This window comes from Pelophylax lessonae (assembly GCF_965119305.1).
Source record: "Pelophylax lessonae genome assembly, chromosome: 1".
In the NCBI taxonomy this organism is placed as follows: domain Eukaryota; kingdom Metazoa; phylum Chordata; class Amphibia; order Anura; family Ranidae; genus Pelophylax; species Pelophylax lessonae.
In genome coordinates this window covers 199,250,940-199,265,944 of record NC_138768.1, presented here as the reverse complement: position 1 = coordinate 199,265,944, position 15,005 = coordinate 199,250,940, and the positions used below count along the sequence as shown (strand labels likewise).

Sequence of the window (15,005 nt, the reverse complement as noted above, 5' to 3'; positions counted from 1 at the left end):
TAATACAGATGTGTGCTCTAATGTATCATGTAGAGTGTGAATTCTATAAAGGACTGGAGGGGACTACAAAAAGCATATGAAACATGTAAAATATACCTAATTTGGACATAGAAAACTCCTTTCTTCAGGGAGGCCTATCCTACCTCCACCTAAAAAATGCACTTTTACTCTCTACATCAGCTCATTCCTCAGTTATTACCTTTTGTATTACACAATCCTCCCTTTTAGATTGTAAGCTCTCACAAGCAGGGCCCTAAGAACCCTCTCATGATGTAGTATAGGCATAAAATCATTTTGTTTTCTGTGTGGAATTAACTCTCATTTGGCAATATGGTAGTTTCTTTTTAAATGCAGTACATATTACTTGTGAATTTGTCATCCTGTTTATGATGATAATTTCTTTTTAAACAGTCAAAAAGAAACAAACAGTCATTTTGTATAATAATAGTAACAGTAAAAAGTAATGTTTTACTGTGAGACACAGCAACAGCTATTTCCTGCTGTCAGTTCTTCGGTTCTATCTTGATTGTGCATACACATAAACCATTTCCTGTACATTTCAGAGGCCAATAAAACCAAGAAATAGAAGAAAATGAAATCAATAAAATTGTATTTAATGGATTGATTCAATGTGTTCATAAACTGCCAAAATATACAAACTCACAAATGTTCTTTTCAACTTGCAGGTGTTTTGGTTGTTAATGTCACATGGCGGAATAAGACATACGTTGGTACTTTACTCGATTGCACGAAGCATGACTGGGCACCTCCAAGGTAAGATACTGACTTAAAGCCAAACTGAGCCAACTTTATCTAATTGTACCCTGTAGATGAGATGGATACAGCTTTGAGTCACCCCTCTGTACATTTTATATACAGGATCAGAGCATATGACTCTTACTCTACTATTTTATACATTTTTGAACCCTGACTGTTTAGGCAATTTCCTTGCCCCCTTATGTCATATGTATGCTCTTGCTATACTACCACTGCTCCACACCAATGTAATGTGAAAATCATAACACAAAAGAGACATAGCAGAAATCATTTCATGGAACAGGTCTTCCTACGTTAATTAAAATGAATGGTATTTGACATAATGATTAAAGGAAACTCACTAAAGGAAACTCAAGTCTTTACATAAAAACAGGTCGGGCGAAACTTGGCAATTTGTTCTGCAACAGATGGAGACCCCCATAATCCCCATAGCTTGCTATATTTGCTTATACACCAACTATATTCTATGTCATGACTTTGAGTTTGCAGAGGTCTGATGACTCTTTCCAAATCACTATGTACCAGCACAGGCTGCTTAAATACCAGTCACTAAACACAAGCACTATTACATAGACAGAAGTTGAATGAGTCAAATTATCCCTGATACCCAGGGTAATATTCAAAGAAGGCAAAGTAAAAAAAGAAAATGTGTAAATGGCTACAGGGGCTGGCATTAAAGTAAACTTTAAGTTTTTTCCTTTACACAGGCAAATAAAGCATTAATTTTAACTGCCAGATGCTAAAAGGGCCATATACAGGCTGTAACATAGTGAAAAGTGAATCTTTCTTAGGGACTATACATTATTTTAACTTTTATTTTTCATGTACAGGTTTTGTGAATCACCTACAAGTGACCTTGAAATGCGCGGGGGCCGTGGAAGAGGAAAAAGGGCAAGGTCAGCAGCATCAGGCGCAGCAGCAGCAGCAGCTCCTGGTGGTGATGCAAACTTTACAGAATCAAGAGGGCTCCACAATAAAAATAGAGGAGGAGCTAATGGGAAAGGGAGACGTGGAAGCATTAATACAAGTGGTCGCCGTACCCCTCCAAACTGTTCAATGGAGGATGTTAAAGCAAGCCCTTCTCCTGCTGGCAAAAGGAAAAACAAGCCTCCAATGGAACTGGATCTCAATTCCAGTTCAGAGGACAATAAATCTGGAAAAAGGGTTAGAACAAATTCTCGTAGCATGCCAACAACTCCACAAGGCAAAAATGACTCTTCTTTTTTGGATCAAGGCTGCTCATCTCCCGTTTTAATAGACTGTCCACATCCAAACTGCAACAAAAAGTACAAGCACATAAATGGGCTGAGATATCACCAGGCACATGCACATTTGGATGCTGAGAACAAACTGGAGTTTGAGCAGGATAGCGAGGACAAAGTTTCAGACTGCGAGGAAGCACTGAGCAATGTGGCACTTGAATGCAATGAGTCAAGCACAAGTTTGGATCAAATAAAAACACCCATGTCGCCAGGTTCGCAAAGTGCACCTGGCACACCAAAGGGCAAACGAGATTTAGCAAACAACTGTCCAAACCAAATTAATTCCAAAGCAGGCAAGAATTCTGGAAAAAAGAAAGTTCTTAATGTGGAACTTAATAACCTTCCCATAATATCAAACATGTCAGTTTCACTGGACAATTGTGCAGTCTTAGATGGCAATCTTACAGTAGAAATGCCAAAACTGGAAGCAGAAGGACTAATTGACAAGAAAAATGAAAAAGGTAAAAAATCCAACAACTGTAAGGTTGATAAAAACCTTTCAAAACTGAAAATGGCTCGGCCAATCGCTCCGGCTCCTGCTCCCACACCTCCTCAATTAATAGCTATACCTAGTCCAGCCTTTACAAACACTACTACAGGAACAATAACAGGATTACCCTCTTTAACAACTCCTGTTGGCCAGGCAACACCAAAGAGCCCCCCATTAAAACCTATTCAACCAAAGCCTACAATTATGGGTGAGCCAAGCACTGTAAATCCTTCCCTCACATCACTCAAGGACAAAAAGAAAAAGGAAAAAAGAAAACTAAAGGAGAAGGAAAGTAAAGATGCTTTAAGCCCTAAGGCAGACTCTAAAATTTGTAAAGTAGAGGATTTAAAAGCATCTGGGAAGGATTTATCTGGTAATTTTTTAAAAGATCATCTTAACAAGAGTGAATCTCTTACTAATGGACTGTCAGAAACACAAGAAAGCCGAATGGCTAGTATCAAAGCTGAAGCCGATAAGGTCTATACATTTACAGATAATGCACCAAGCCCATCTATAGGAAGTGCCTCTAGGGTTGAATGCAGCACTGTGATAAATGGACAGTCCCCCATGACTCCATTGCATGTCATGACACAGAATGGTGGTGATAGTTCTGCTGCTAAGACAAATAGTCCAGCGTACTCCGATATTTCAGATGCTGCTGATGATGGTGGTTCTGATAGCAGATCAGAGGGCATGAGGTCAAAGACTAGCTCTCCTTCGGATATAATATGTGATAAAGACAATGTTGTTAAGGGTCATTCTACACCTATTTCTCAATCATCTCAGATGAAAGAATCTCATTCTCCCTATTATCCTGGTTATGACCCTTATTATTCCCCAACCTATGTGCATTCTGGACAGGTCAACACTACTGTAACTGGAAATATTAATTCCTCTCAGGGTGGTAAAAGCAAAAAGGAAGCAGATGAAGAAGTTGAAAAGAAAGAAAACCTGGACAATATGGAGAGTAAAAAGAATGACATAAGTTCTAATAATGTGCCACCTCAGCATCAATCTGTTATCACACAGAGGCACCCTGCACTAGCCCAGTCACTTTACTATGGACAGTATGCCTATGGACTATATATGGACCAAAAGTCTTTAATTGCATCAAACCCTGCATACAGGCAACAATATGAAAAATATTATGAAGACCAGAGAATGGCAGAACAAAAAATAGCACAAACTGGAAGGGAGTGTGAAAGAAAAACCGATAGTTCTTCTAAGGAGCAAGGAAAAGATGATAGCAAAATTAAAACAATGCCATCTGCTACTATTTCAAAAGCACCTTCTACTCCTGAACCAAGTAAAGTGAACTCTAAAATAAGTGTTGTCAGTAAAATAGAAGATCCAGTGAAACCACAAATGTTGCCTAATCATCAGCAACTTTCATGTGATAGCTTCAAGGCAAAGCAAATGGAAAACCACCAACTTATAAAAGAGGCAGTTGAAATGAAATCTGTAATGGATTCAATGAAGCAAACTGGAGTAGACCCCACTGCACGATATAAACAGGTAAGACCTATAATTAATGAGAGATTTGCCTGGTTTGTTTGCATTATGAAATATTGCTCTATCGGTTCTTCAGACTTGAATTATAGCTACAGCCTGACTTTGTAACAAATAAATTGTTTACATTTTGGTTCATTTGTATGATTCTTTATCACACATGAGGAAAATGTTACTAATCTTAGTAGACTGAGGCTTAGTTCACATATATGCGAATTGGATGCTTTTTTAACCATATCCAATTCCCATAACATGTAAATCGGAACAGCTTTCAATGGAGCCAGTTCCAAAATGTCTGGGATGCCTGCGGTCCATTTCTAAAAAGGGTTCTGTGCGATTTTGAGTCCCATTTACCTGAATCGCATCTGATCCGGTAAACAAAACCGCACCTGACTCAGGACTGCTAACCGCAGCCAGACATGTGTGAACCCAGCATTAAGATAAGCATTTACAGGCAGATGTCTTCCCAAGAACAACAGATAGGATATTTGCCTGATCCTAGTGATGTGCTATCATACTAGGATCTGCTGTGACTCAACCAATGGTACTAAAAGAATAAAGACTCAAGCCCACTCAAAGAGAGATTTTCTAACAAGTTGAAAGTTCTGGTTTAATATGGAGCACTTTAGATGCTAGAAGCTGGCCCAGGGGCCCTTATTTCTATCATTGGGTAATTTATAGCTACCCTTAAAGAGGAAAGTCCACATAAAGTGAGCTTAATTTGCAAAGGCTTAAAATGACCCACTAAAAAACATGTATGACGCAAAGTCTGTAAAATCACATGGTTAATACTTACCTTTCCAGTGGGCAGTGAGTCAAAATTTCACTCTCTTGAAGAGTTATGGGTGCTGCTGGTATCTATCACTATTATGTTCTGTAAGAAAGTAGTGCCCGGTGGCTGTAACCACAGGGATCAGTGGTGGACCAGGCAACTGAAGCACCTGAAAGTGTTGAATACCAGCAGTAATGATAGCTTTTAAAGAAAGCACATTTTTATCTCACTGCCCGGTGGAAAAGAAAGTATTAAACTTTATACACTTTAAAATACATATTATTTTACAGAGTGCATGTATTTTAAACGGGGACATTTTAAAGTGTTTGTAAACTCTCACATATACCCAGTGAAGTAAATAGCCTTAGATGGTACACAGAAATTAAACAAACACTCCTAAATAAGCGTTATTTTTTTTATCTGCAGTCTTCTCTTTTCTTTATCCCTTCAAAAGTGCTGAATTTAGATAAAATCTTTCTTTATCTGTCAGGAGCACATAAGAGGGGTTGAAGAGCTGCAGTTAGAGTTCTTGCACAGTGTGTAAGAGCTGAGTGGAGGAAAGGGACAACCACCCCCCCCCCCCCCCCATCACACAGAGCACAGGAACGAAGGAAGGATAAGAGCTGTGTTCTGAATAGACAAGCTGTGTCCTGAGCTCCCCCCCCCCCCCCATCACAAATGTATCTCAAATGTCAGGAAAACTTGTCAAAGCAACATATGCTGATAACAGAGAAACAAAGCACAAGAGAGAAATGATACGTAGAGCTTTTGAGATAGACATGTAAACATTACAGATATATGTGCTTTGTTCAGATTTCATAACTAAGGTTTACCAACCAGTAAAGAGAGACTCCATTACAATCAACCAGTGAAAAGAGGTTTTTTTTTTCCAATTAAAAATTACATGTAGACATTAAACAGCTGTAGATTACATGTAGATTACATGAAGGCTTCTGACAAATAATATCTGGTTTAACTGAATGAAATGTTCCTCTATTAGGATGCGGACTCAAGATGGCACCACTATATTTACCAGTCTAAGTACCTAGAACAGCAAAAATCTGAAGAAATAGAGAGAGACAAGAAGATAAAGGAAGAACATTTGCAGAAAACTCCTGCAAAAGAGTGTGTGTTACCAGTGACATTACCAGTCACAAAAGAAGAGACCAAAGAGGTCAAGCGCCCAGAATCCCAGTTAGGAGAAGAAAGCAAGAACAAGAATGAGGACAGGAAGACTCCTGTAAACTGGAAAGATTCAAGAAATGCAAGAGTTGCTGTTTCCTCACCTATGAGCCAACATCAATCATATATCCAGTATTTGCATGCCTACCCATATACGCAGATGTATGATCCAAATCACGCAGCATATCGAGCAGTGTCTCCAGTTTTGATGCATAGTTATCCAGGTAAACAAGATATATTCAAACCATACAGTTTTTGTAACTTTTTCAGACATGTGTGGGGAAAAGGGATATTTGTTTTCCAAGGTTTTCTTTATGCAAATGCACACCTTTTAAACTCTTCAAAATAGAGCAGTTACTTTATTGTAAAATTGTATATATTATTAGCCAGCTAAATGTTTTTTTGGTCATTCATAGAAAGTTGTTTCTTAGTATAGATTTTAGCTGCAGTGCCCATGTTAGCACATTGCTTACTGTTGAATTTAGCCCTGAATTCAAAAACTTGCGAGCAGGAGGGATGTTTATTTCAGCAGAGACACAGAGGTTGATTTAATAACGGCAAATATGCTGTTCACTTTGCAAGAGATGTTGTACAAGGCAATTTACAATAATAATAACATCATTTTTGCTTGCACATGAGTGGATGGTCAACAGTGCTTCATCTAATTTACTAAACTCTGGGGCAAATTTCATTGCAAATTGCAGCTTCCCATTCAAGTGAACAGCCTATTTGCCTTTTGTAAATCAATCCCATACTTGCCTACCGCAATAAAGGCTTATTACCTTCTTCTGTGCTACATGTTTTAAAATGTACACTGAGATTTGCATGTGCAACCCAATGTACATTCTTGGCACGCCTTAGTGCAGTCCTGTGCACCTACCTGGAGTAATATCATCATAGGCCAGCCAATGGAGATGGTCAAAAACCCAAAATCTAGGACAAGCCAGGGATGATGCCAGTTGCATCACTGGAGAAGAGGTGAATATAGCAGGGTTTAGTTCCACTTTAAATATACTAGAGATTTTTTTTGCACCATCTCACTTCTCACGATCTAACGTCTTTGGTCTGGTTTACTCTTGAGATACAAGACAGGTTGATATCTCACTGTAAATGAAAAAATGGCAAGATATCTGCCTCATCTTGGACCTGTTGTGATGCATTTTGAATCCTTGCTGATGAAGAGAGGAGATAAACACCTGAATTAGGTCTGGTACACACTACAAGTTTTTTTTTTTCAACCCAGCGGGTAGAACGAAAAAAAACTGTCCGCACTGGTTGGAGCCGCTTTACTAACCATTTGAAGTTAGTATAGCGATCTTCCCCACTGAGCTGTTGTGTTCTGACAGGGGGATGCCTGCTCGTCTGACAGAAGCTGGCCAAATGGACAGACCGACATACAAACAGGCCATTTTTATTCAACTGGCTGATGTCACCCGACATTTGGCCTGTGTGTACGGGGCTTTACACCTTCTTTTCCTTCTCCTAATTGAAATGGAAAAGATTAGTGCAAATTAAGCAGAGACTTCCCAACAAGTTTGAAAATCATTGCGTAAGAGAACAAGTCTTTAGCATGGTTGTAATCACTTGTTGCTGTTTTCTTAAGCTCTGCAAAGCCAAATCCTTGTCTAGTCGCAACAGACAATGCTGGAATTAAGCAATGTGAGGGGCCATCCCTAACTTTTTTTAAACAACACATTCTTTGTTTATTCTTTATATTTACTCCTATATAGCATTCTTTACTACAGAATCCAAAAAGTCAAAGAAATAGTACATATTTCCCAAATTATTTTAAAGTCCAAAAATGCCAAAACCATTTTAGTGCTTGACAATCATGCTAAAATTATATATATATATATTTATGCAGCTGTATGTACTCCTTCAAGGTGTTAGAACAAGCAATGTGTTTTCTGGTAAAAAGTAATACTCTAATATTTAAAAGCAAATGAAATCCTAACCATAGTAAAAATATTTTTTCCTATTTGTCATAGGGGCTTATCTTTCCCCAGGCTTTCCTCACTACTCTGTTTATGGAAAAGTGTCAGGAAGAGAAGAATCTGAGAAAGCCAGCACCAGTCCAAATATGGGTTCAAAACCATCATCTGAATCGAAAGCATTAGACTTGCTGCAGCAGCATGCCAATCAGTACCGTACCAAGTCTCCCGCTGTAAGTGTCATGTCACCTGTGTTTTTTAAACCTATCTTTTCTTTTTGTTTTAAATGTTATATTTAAAACAATTTTCATTTGAACCTATCCCGTGTTCATTATTATTACAATGCTACTTTGCCACTCCATTTGGCGGCCAGAAATTAGAAGAAAGTTATCCCTGTATAGTTTATCTGGATCTCACACGGGGGTTAGGACTCTCTCCCTGCCACCATGTGACAGAGATGGCTGCTAAAGGGTTATTTGCCAAGCATCAGTGTTTTCACGTGGGCTGTAGGATAGTCTGTTACATGCTCATTCCCAGTTTTTTTTTTTTATGATTAAATATAAGAGCAAAGTTAAAGAAAATCTGCTGATGTCCACTTGCCCTCTGGAAGATTTACCCCACTCCCCCCTCCTCCACCAGGCCATTTTTTGCTTTTTGCCACTGTATTACTTTAACTGGTAATTGGGCAGTCACGCAACTTTGTACATAAATTAATTTATGTAATTTCCCCCCCCACAAATAGAGCTTTCTTTTGAGGGTATTTGATCGCCACTGGGTTTTTTTATTTTTTGTGCTATGAACATAAAATGACCGACAATTTTGAAAAAAAAAATAAAAAAACAATATTTTTTTACTTTCTGCAATAAAACATATCCAGAAAAAAACTAAAAAAATCTAATTTCTTCATAAATTTAGGCCAATATGTATCCTGATACATATTTTTGGTAAAAGAAAATCCCAATAAGCGTATATTGATCGGTTTGCGCAAAAGTTATATGGTCGACAAACTATGGTAAATATACTGGAATTTATATTTATTTATTTTTTATACTAGTTATGGCGGCGATCAGTGACTTAAAGCATACTAATGACACTGGCTGGGAAGGGGTTAAACAGGGTGATGAAAGCTTAAATGTGTGCCTAACCAGTGCTTTTGTGTTTACTATGTGTTGCTTTTACTAGGGGGAAGTGCTATTATTGCCTGCTTTACAGGGAAACCAAATCCACAACATCCCTGCTAACAGAACAGAGCTCTGCCTTGTTTATATAGGCAGAGCTCTGCTCTGTTTGTCTCCTCCCTGATCAGTGGGTGCCGGCAGACATCCATTGGCTGGCACCCACTGATTGACTTGTGATGTGTTTAATCACAGCACAGCGGTGGCCCCGGTGGTACGTTATCCGGCACAGGTGAGCCACTCTGCCGCCATACACATACGTGTGGGGAAGAGTAAAGTTAAATAAAAGCTGCTGATGTGGCCAATATTAAAGTGAATCTATAGCTTAACCTTTAAAAAAACAGACTCACTTTAAAATTATTAAACTTTATTAAATAGATCTGTAATAAAATTCACACTTTAATATAAACATTTGAATTTAGGTATTGCATTTAATGTCTTTGCATTTGGACATCATGTTTTGGGGATTTTTTATTTTATTTTTTATTTTCTTAGAAAAAATATGATACTCTGATTGTCTGTGTGCCACAATATACTTTCTAAAACCATATATCATTTTGGGTCTCTGCTCAGGAATAGGAGTGAACACACTGTCTAAATATAGAAAACTACTGTGCTTAATTATTTTATTTTTTTTAGTCTTTTGCTAGCATCTGTGTTGTGTTTAGTTAGTATTCTAAAGCTTTAGACTCTATGCAGGAGGTATATTGAAAAATGTACACTATATAATCCATTGTGTCTGCTACACAGCTGGCAGAAAAAGCTTCAACTGAGCGTGAACGGGAATCAGAAAGGGAGAGAGAGCGACATTCACCTTTTAGCCAACGACATCTTCATACACATCATCACACACATGTTGGGATGGGATATCCTCTCATACCTGGACAGTATGATCCATTTCAAGGTTAGCACCTGTTTTATCTTAAATCTTTTATCCTTTATCATTTTAATTAATTCTGTTTTATGGCTTGTTAAATTTATAATGCTTCTGTTCTTGGTATGATTTCCAGTTTAGCACAGTGTTTGATAAGTATCTAGTACTATTGTGATATTTATTGCATTCCAAAAGACTGTTTTTAGTCAAAAAGAAAAGCATAGTATAAACGAAGTCAAATAATTTGTATGCATGTCAGCAGCAGTGCACAAGCCAAGCAAATTGCCAGTTTAATGACTTTGGGACATCCAGCAGCATCTGTATCACATTATCAAGAGCGTGTGGTATTTATTGTTTTAGGATGCAATTTAGCTATGCCTTCCTTTGTTCACAAAGAATCCCACCAATGTTGTATACATACTACCCATGAAAGCAAATTAGCAAGTATGCACTGTAGACTTTGAAAAGTGCAGAATGAGCTTGTATGTTCTTAAATGAACATTATGGCATAATAGATAATGTAGCAAGGTCAGAAACTAGAATAAAATACTATTAATGTACACTTTTTTGTATCTAGATGACTTTTTTTAAAAAAACAATTGGGTGCAAAGTCTTATCCTACCTTGCCATCTGCATAAAACTGAAAACGAATAGATTTCATGCATTTTCTGTTTCTTGTGTATATTTCAAATAAACTGGTTAAACTTCAGAGTAATATGTTCTGATCTGTATACATACTGATAGGTTTCATTATTAATTTAAGGTTGTGAAAGAAAAAATACATATTTGTAGAAATATACTGAATAAGTCCACTCTATGGGTTAAGAAAAAATATAATATTGTTTTGGAAGTAGTATGAGAGTGAAGATTGTCTAGTAGAAAGCATAGTGATTGTGTGAATTCTCAGTCCACCAGCCAAATTGAAATTTATTGTCTTATATTTGTAATGGTGCGACTGTTTATTTGTGAAAAGTTAGGGGAAGAGAGTTTGTGATGCATGTGCACTGCATTCAAGTGAATGTACTCACACGGGGCTTTTCCTCTAGGGTTGACCTCTGCTACCCTTGTTGCCACTCAACAGGTGGCTGCTCAGGCATCTGCATCCGGTATGTTTCCTACACAAAGAAGGTAAATAGAGTATCTTAGTCAATGGCATTTTATCTATTAATATCTATACATGCATTTAGAGATTCGAGTGGAACTTTTCAGTATTGCAAATTTTAATCATCATGGAGCCCTAATATTAACACAAGCAAAAAAACAAAAAAACAAAACAGTGCAATGGCATGTTTTCCATTATGTATATACAGTACATGTATTATAAATAAAATAATAACAAAAATAAAATTGTAGAAAGACATTTACGTAATATAAGTTGAAATAATTTTGTTTAACAGTTTGTTTTGAGGTGTCATAGAAATTAGAGAATTCTTGCTAAAGGTTTAAAAAAACCATGTCCACTTGGATAAAGCTAGATAAACCAGAGAAACCCTCTATTCAATCCTATGACTATGTACTATGCCAGAGCACAGAGTATCCATAGGAATATATGGAAGGTTACTGTGCATCGCAGGCATGACTCAGAAGATTTTGACGGGTGGTTTCACAGTTTCATGGCAATATCTCACTGGATCGAGGACAGGTGAGTATAGTACTTGTTCGCAGTTGGGTAGGGGAGAAAGTAAAATATAAGTGTAATGGCACCAGCAAAGATGCCAGTTCATTTCAAGGATTTCTAATGTTGTTAATCCAAAATTAAGCATGATCCCACCCCCTATAGCAAGTCCACATCAGAATATTTAGGCATTCTGTAGTAACTTATAACCTTAAGCTTACCAGTAATTTTAATATTAATATTATAAGCAAGAGACAGAGCTGTAAGTAGAGCCTTTTGCCAGCTAATCGGGGGAAACTGTGGCAATTGGGGCAGTTATAGTAACCATTTGAGTACTAGCCTGTTTCTAAAACTTCACTAACAGACCACTTTTAGGTTATCGGTGCTGTGATTGACATTTACTTGGTCATACAGTAGATTACCCAAATGAACTGCACATCAATTGTGAGATAGGTTTTGATTTTCTTCTGTGGTAATTATTACCCACATTTTGTTTCTTATCATATAAAGGAAACAAAGACCAACGTAAATAAAACATTTTGCCTACATTTTGTTATAAAATAGTCAGTGGCATTATATCTTTAGTGAAGCAAAAAGAGATGACCGCACTTCCGATGTTAATCAAAAATTGGAGTAAATTTATTCCACATCAAACAATAGGCAAACTGGAACAACACACTGTGGATGCAGGACACAAAGGCAGAGACGTTTCACGACTTAGAGATGTCGCTTACTCATTGCCAAGTCTTGGCAATGAGTAAGCGACATCTCTAAGTCGTGAAACGCGTCTGCCTTTGTGTCCTGCATCCACAGTGTGTTGTTCCAGTTTGCCTATTGTTTGATGTGGAATAAATTTACTCCAATTTTTGATTTACATCGGAGTGCGGTCATCTCTTTTTGCTTCATATGATTCTGGATTGACGGATCCGACCAGCACCTGATACCTAGCCCACCTGAGCGGTCTTTCCCAATTGGATTCCATTATATCTTTAGTGGTCAGAGGCTTTAAAAAAAATTGTTTCACAACCATTGATGATCAGTGGCCTTTTAATCCCCCCCCCCCCCCCAGAAAAAAAAAAAACACACACACACACACGCAGACATGCCTAACATCTGCTGTTGCCTTATTCCTTCCTATAAACCTCCTTCCTTCCCTTTCTTCATTGTGAATGGGATGAATGTTTGTAAACACAGCCAGTACACTTTTGGTATCTGTGATTTGTGAGGTACAGAGGCACTCTGATTGGTTCTATTCATTTTGTCTGTGATCTGTGCTTATGTCACTGTGATCACAGACATTGTGTCATGCACAAGCTGTAAACTCAGCACAATTTAGCAATAGTGCTCCAAAGAAAAGGGTTTATCAACCCTCCATGTTTTACTAACAGAAAGTAATAAGGTGGTAAACTTGTCTGATCACTAGATCCCAATTGATAGTGGCCAGACAGCAGCCTCAGGGGCCATCCGCAGGCAGGAGATTGTCACCTAATCTAGTAAAAAAAAAGCTTAATCAGGCAACTGCAAAGTTTATAGGCACCCTATGCCTAATCGCAGAAAAGCACAAAGATTTTATTTAATGTTTGTGTGCTACTTAGTCCTAGATTAAATAGTAATTGTCACTTTCCTGACAATAATCAGAAGAACAGTTACATTTTTGTATTTACTTCTGTAAGGATTACTGTCAGCACATCAAACAATAAACAAATTAATAAAGAGCTGAGAATTTAGTACACCCACAATAATAGTTGTACATAGAATTTGAAAAACTAAGTATAGGAATTAAATAGCAGATTTATGCAAGTCATCCTTGAGCATTTTTCAAACCCCCTTCTGCTGGTCAACCCTGTACACCTTAGAATTATGCAACTTCGGTTTACAAGACCCAGAAGGATAAATTTCATTGTATGTATAATGGGAATTATTCCAACCATGAAATCAAGCTTGTTTGATAACAATTCAAAGGGCACCCATGAGACTGTTAGAAATGTAGTTTCCATCTTTCTCTCTGATTATCCACTCAGTATTAAATAAATAAATGAATGTATACTGGCAATAACCTTTCTGTTATAATAAAATGAAAATGTCCTCATGATTAGTATGTGTGCATTGTATAGTGCAGTTTAAAGAGCAGCATATGTGTACTTGTATGTAACAAACATGTCCCCTAATTAGAAAACTAATAATAGTAATGTTAATTGTTTTCTTTCTTTTTCAGGGAATGAATACATAGAAAATGTACATTAAATCATGTGACTGGATCACATGGGAGAGTGATTAATTACAGACATCAGTTCCATGGTGTTTACCTAGAATGCCTAAATGGGAGGCAAAACACGTCATTTCATTTTTTTTTTTGTAAATTCCAGATTCTTGTTTATTTTTATTTTTTTTTTTAATAGCGGAATAATATGTTCCTTTAATAAATGTCTGTGTGCAAGTACAATATATAAAGCATTAAATTTGTATATTAACATGCACACAAATATATATATATAAATAAATATATATTCTTTACATTTTTGTATCTATAACCAGGCTCACACACTCACAGAGTCTGCTGCTAATCTGCACACTACCCGATTTAAAAAGTAAAAAAAATGTATCTGTCATGTTGACTAGTGTTTACTACAAATGGCTGTTAATTATTTTTCTTCCTTATAATGTAAATATTGTTATGTATTCACGTGCCTGAAATTTGCAGAAACTAATCATACTGGCCATAGGCTGTAAGGCAGGCTGTAAAATGAGGACACTTTGGTACAATGTAGATGTCTCTTTGGTGGCTCCCGTTAAGATGCATCAGTGTAAAATGTTATTGTAATAATTGTTTTATTGTAATTGTGTATTGTGAAAATGTACATATGGAAGGCATGGGGTTGCCAGTACCATGGTATAAGATAAAAAAAAAAGTAAATCTGCTGTACATAGTGTATAAATCTGAGTAAATAATGAACATCTGTGAATAATAAAATGTCTCTTTTAATCTTGAATGACAAATAACCTGAAGACCTGCATACCACAAGACATCTGTGATTGTTCTATTACTTGAATAGTCCTGCAGTCTTTTTTTAATGTTTACAATTATCCAGTTTTAGAAGAGAGAATATAATGCCATTGCCTGGTTACTTGTTTTATGCTGTAATCTAGTTTATTTTATGTAAAATGTATATTGAACGCTTTCTTTTTATACCTGCCTTAAATAATTTGGCAATCAGAATTAAAGAAGTTGTTTTTGTACTGCGTTGTCCATTGTAGTTTTTTTTATTTGATTTTGTATATAAAACTTTCATGAAAAAAAGGCAGGTGCTGTTTTAGCTGACCACCTTCTGAAAATATTAGTGTTTTTCAGGGCAAACCCCCCCCCCCCCCCCAAAAAACGGCAGCACATTTCGCAATACATGCAATAGCCCCTTGTTTT

The 15,005-nt window shown here is 37.0% G+C and overlaps 1 protein-coding gene across 5 annotated transcripts in view; it reads left to right on the top strand.

Moving 5' to 3' along the window:
- Nucleotides 1-14,804, top strand: part of ZNF608 (zinc finger protein 608) — a gene marked incomplete at its 3' end in the record, with an annotated part of 107,472 nt that extends 92,668 nt beyond the window's left edge. For 2 of the 5 annotated variants that reach the window (XM_082243114.1, XM_082243113.1), the window contains exons 4-10: nucleotides 687-774; nucleotides 1,608-4,044; nucleotides 5,811-6,216; nucleotides 7,981-8,156; nucleotides 9,849-10,002; nucleotides 11,019-11,100; nucleotides 13,803-14,804. In XM_082243114.1, coding sequence (XP_082099240.1) covers nucleotides 687-774; nucleotides 1,608-4,044; nucleotides 5,811-6,216; nucleotides 7,981-8,156; nucleotides 9,849-10,002; nucleotides 11,019-11,100; nucleotides 13,803-13,809 — 3,350 coding nt within the window. Of the gene's footprint in view, nucleotides 1-686; nucleotides 775-1,607; nucleotides 4,045-5,810; nucleotides 6,217-7,980; nucleotides 8,157-9,848; nucleotides 10,003-11,018; nucleotides 11,105-13,802 lie in introns of those variants that run through there. The other 3 variants (XM_082243115.1, XM_082243117.1, XM_082243116.1) reach the window with 3 other exon arrangements.
- Between the last annotated feature and the right edge of the window lie 201 nt (nucleotides 14,805-15,005).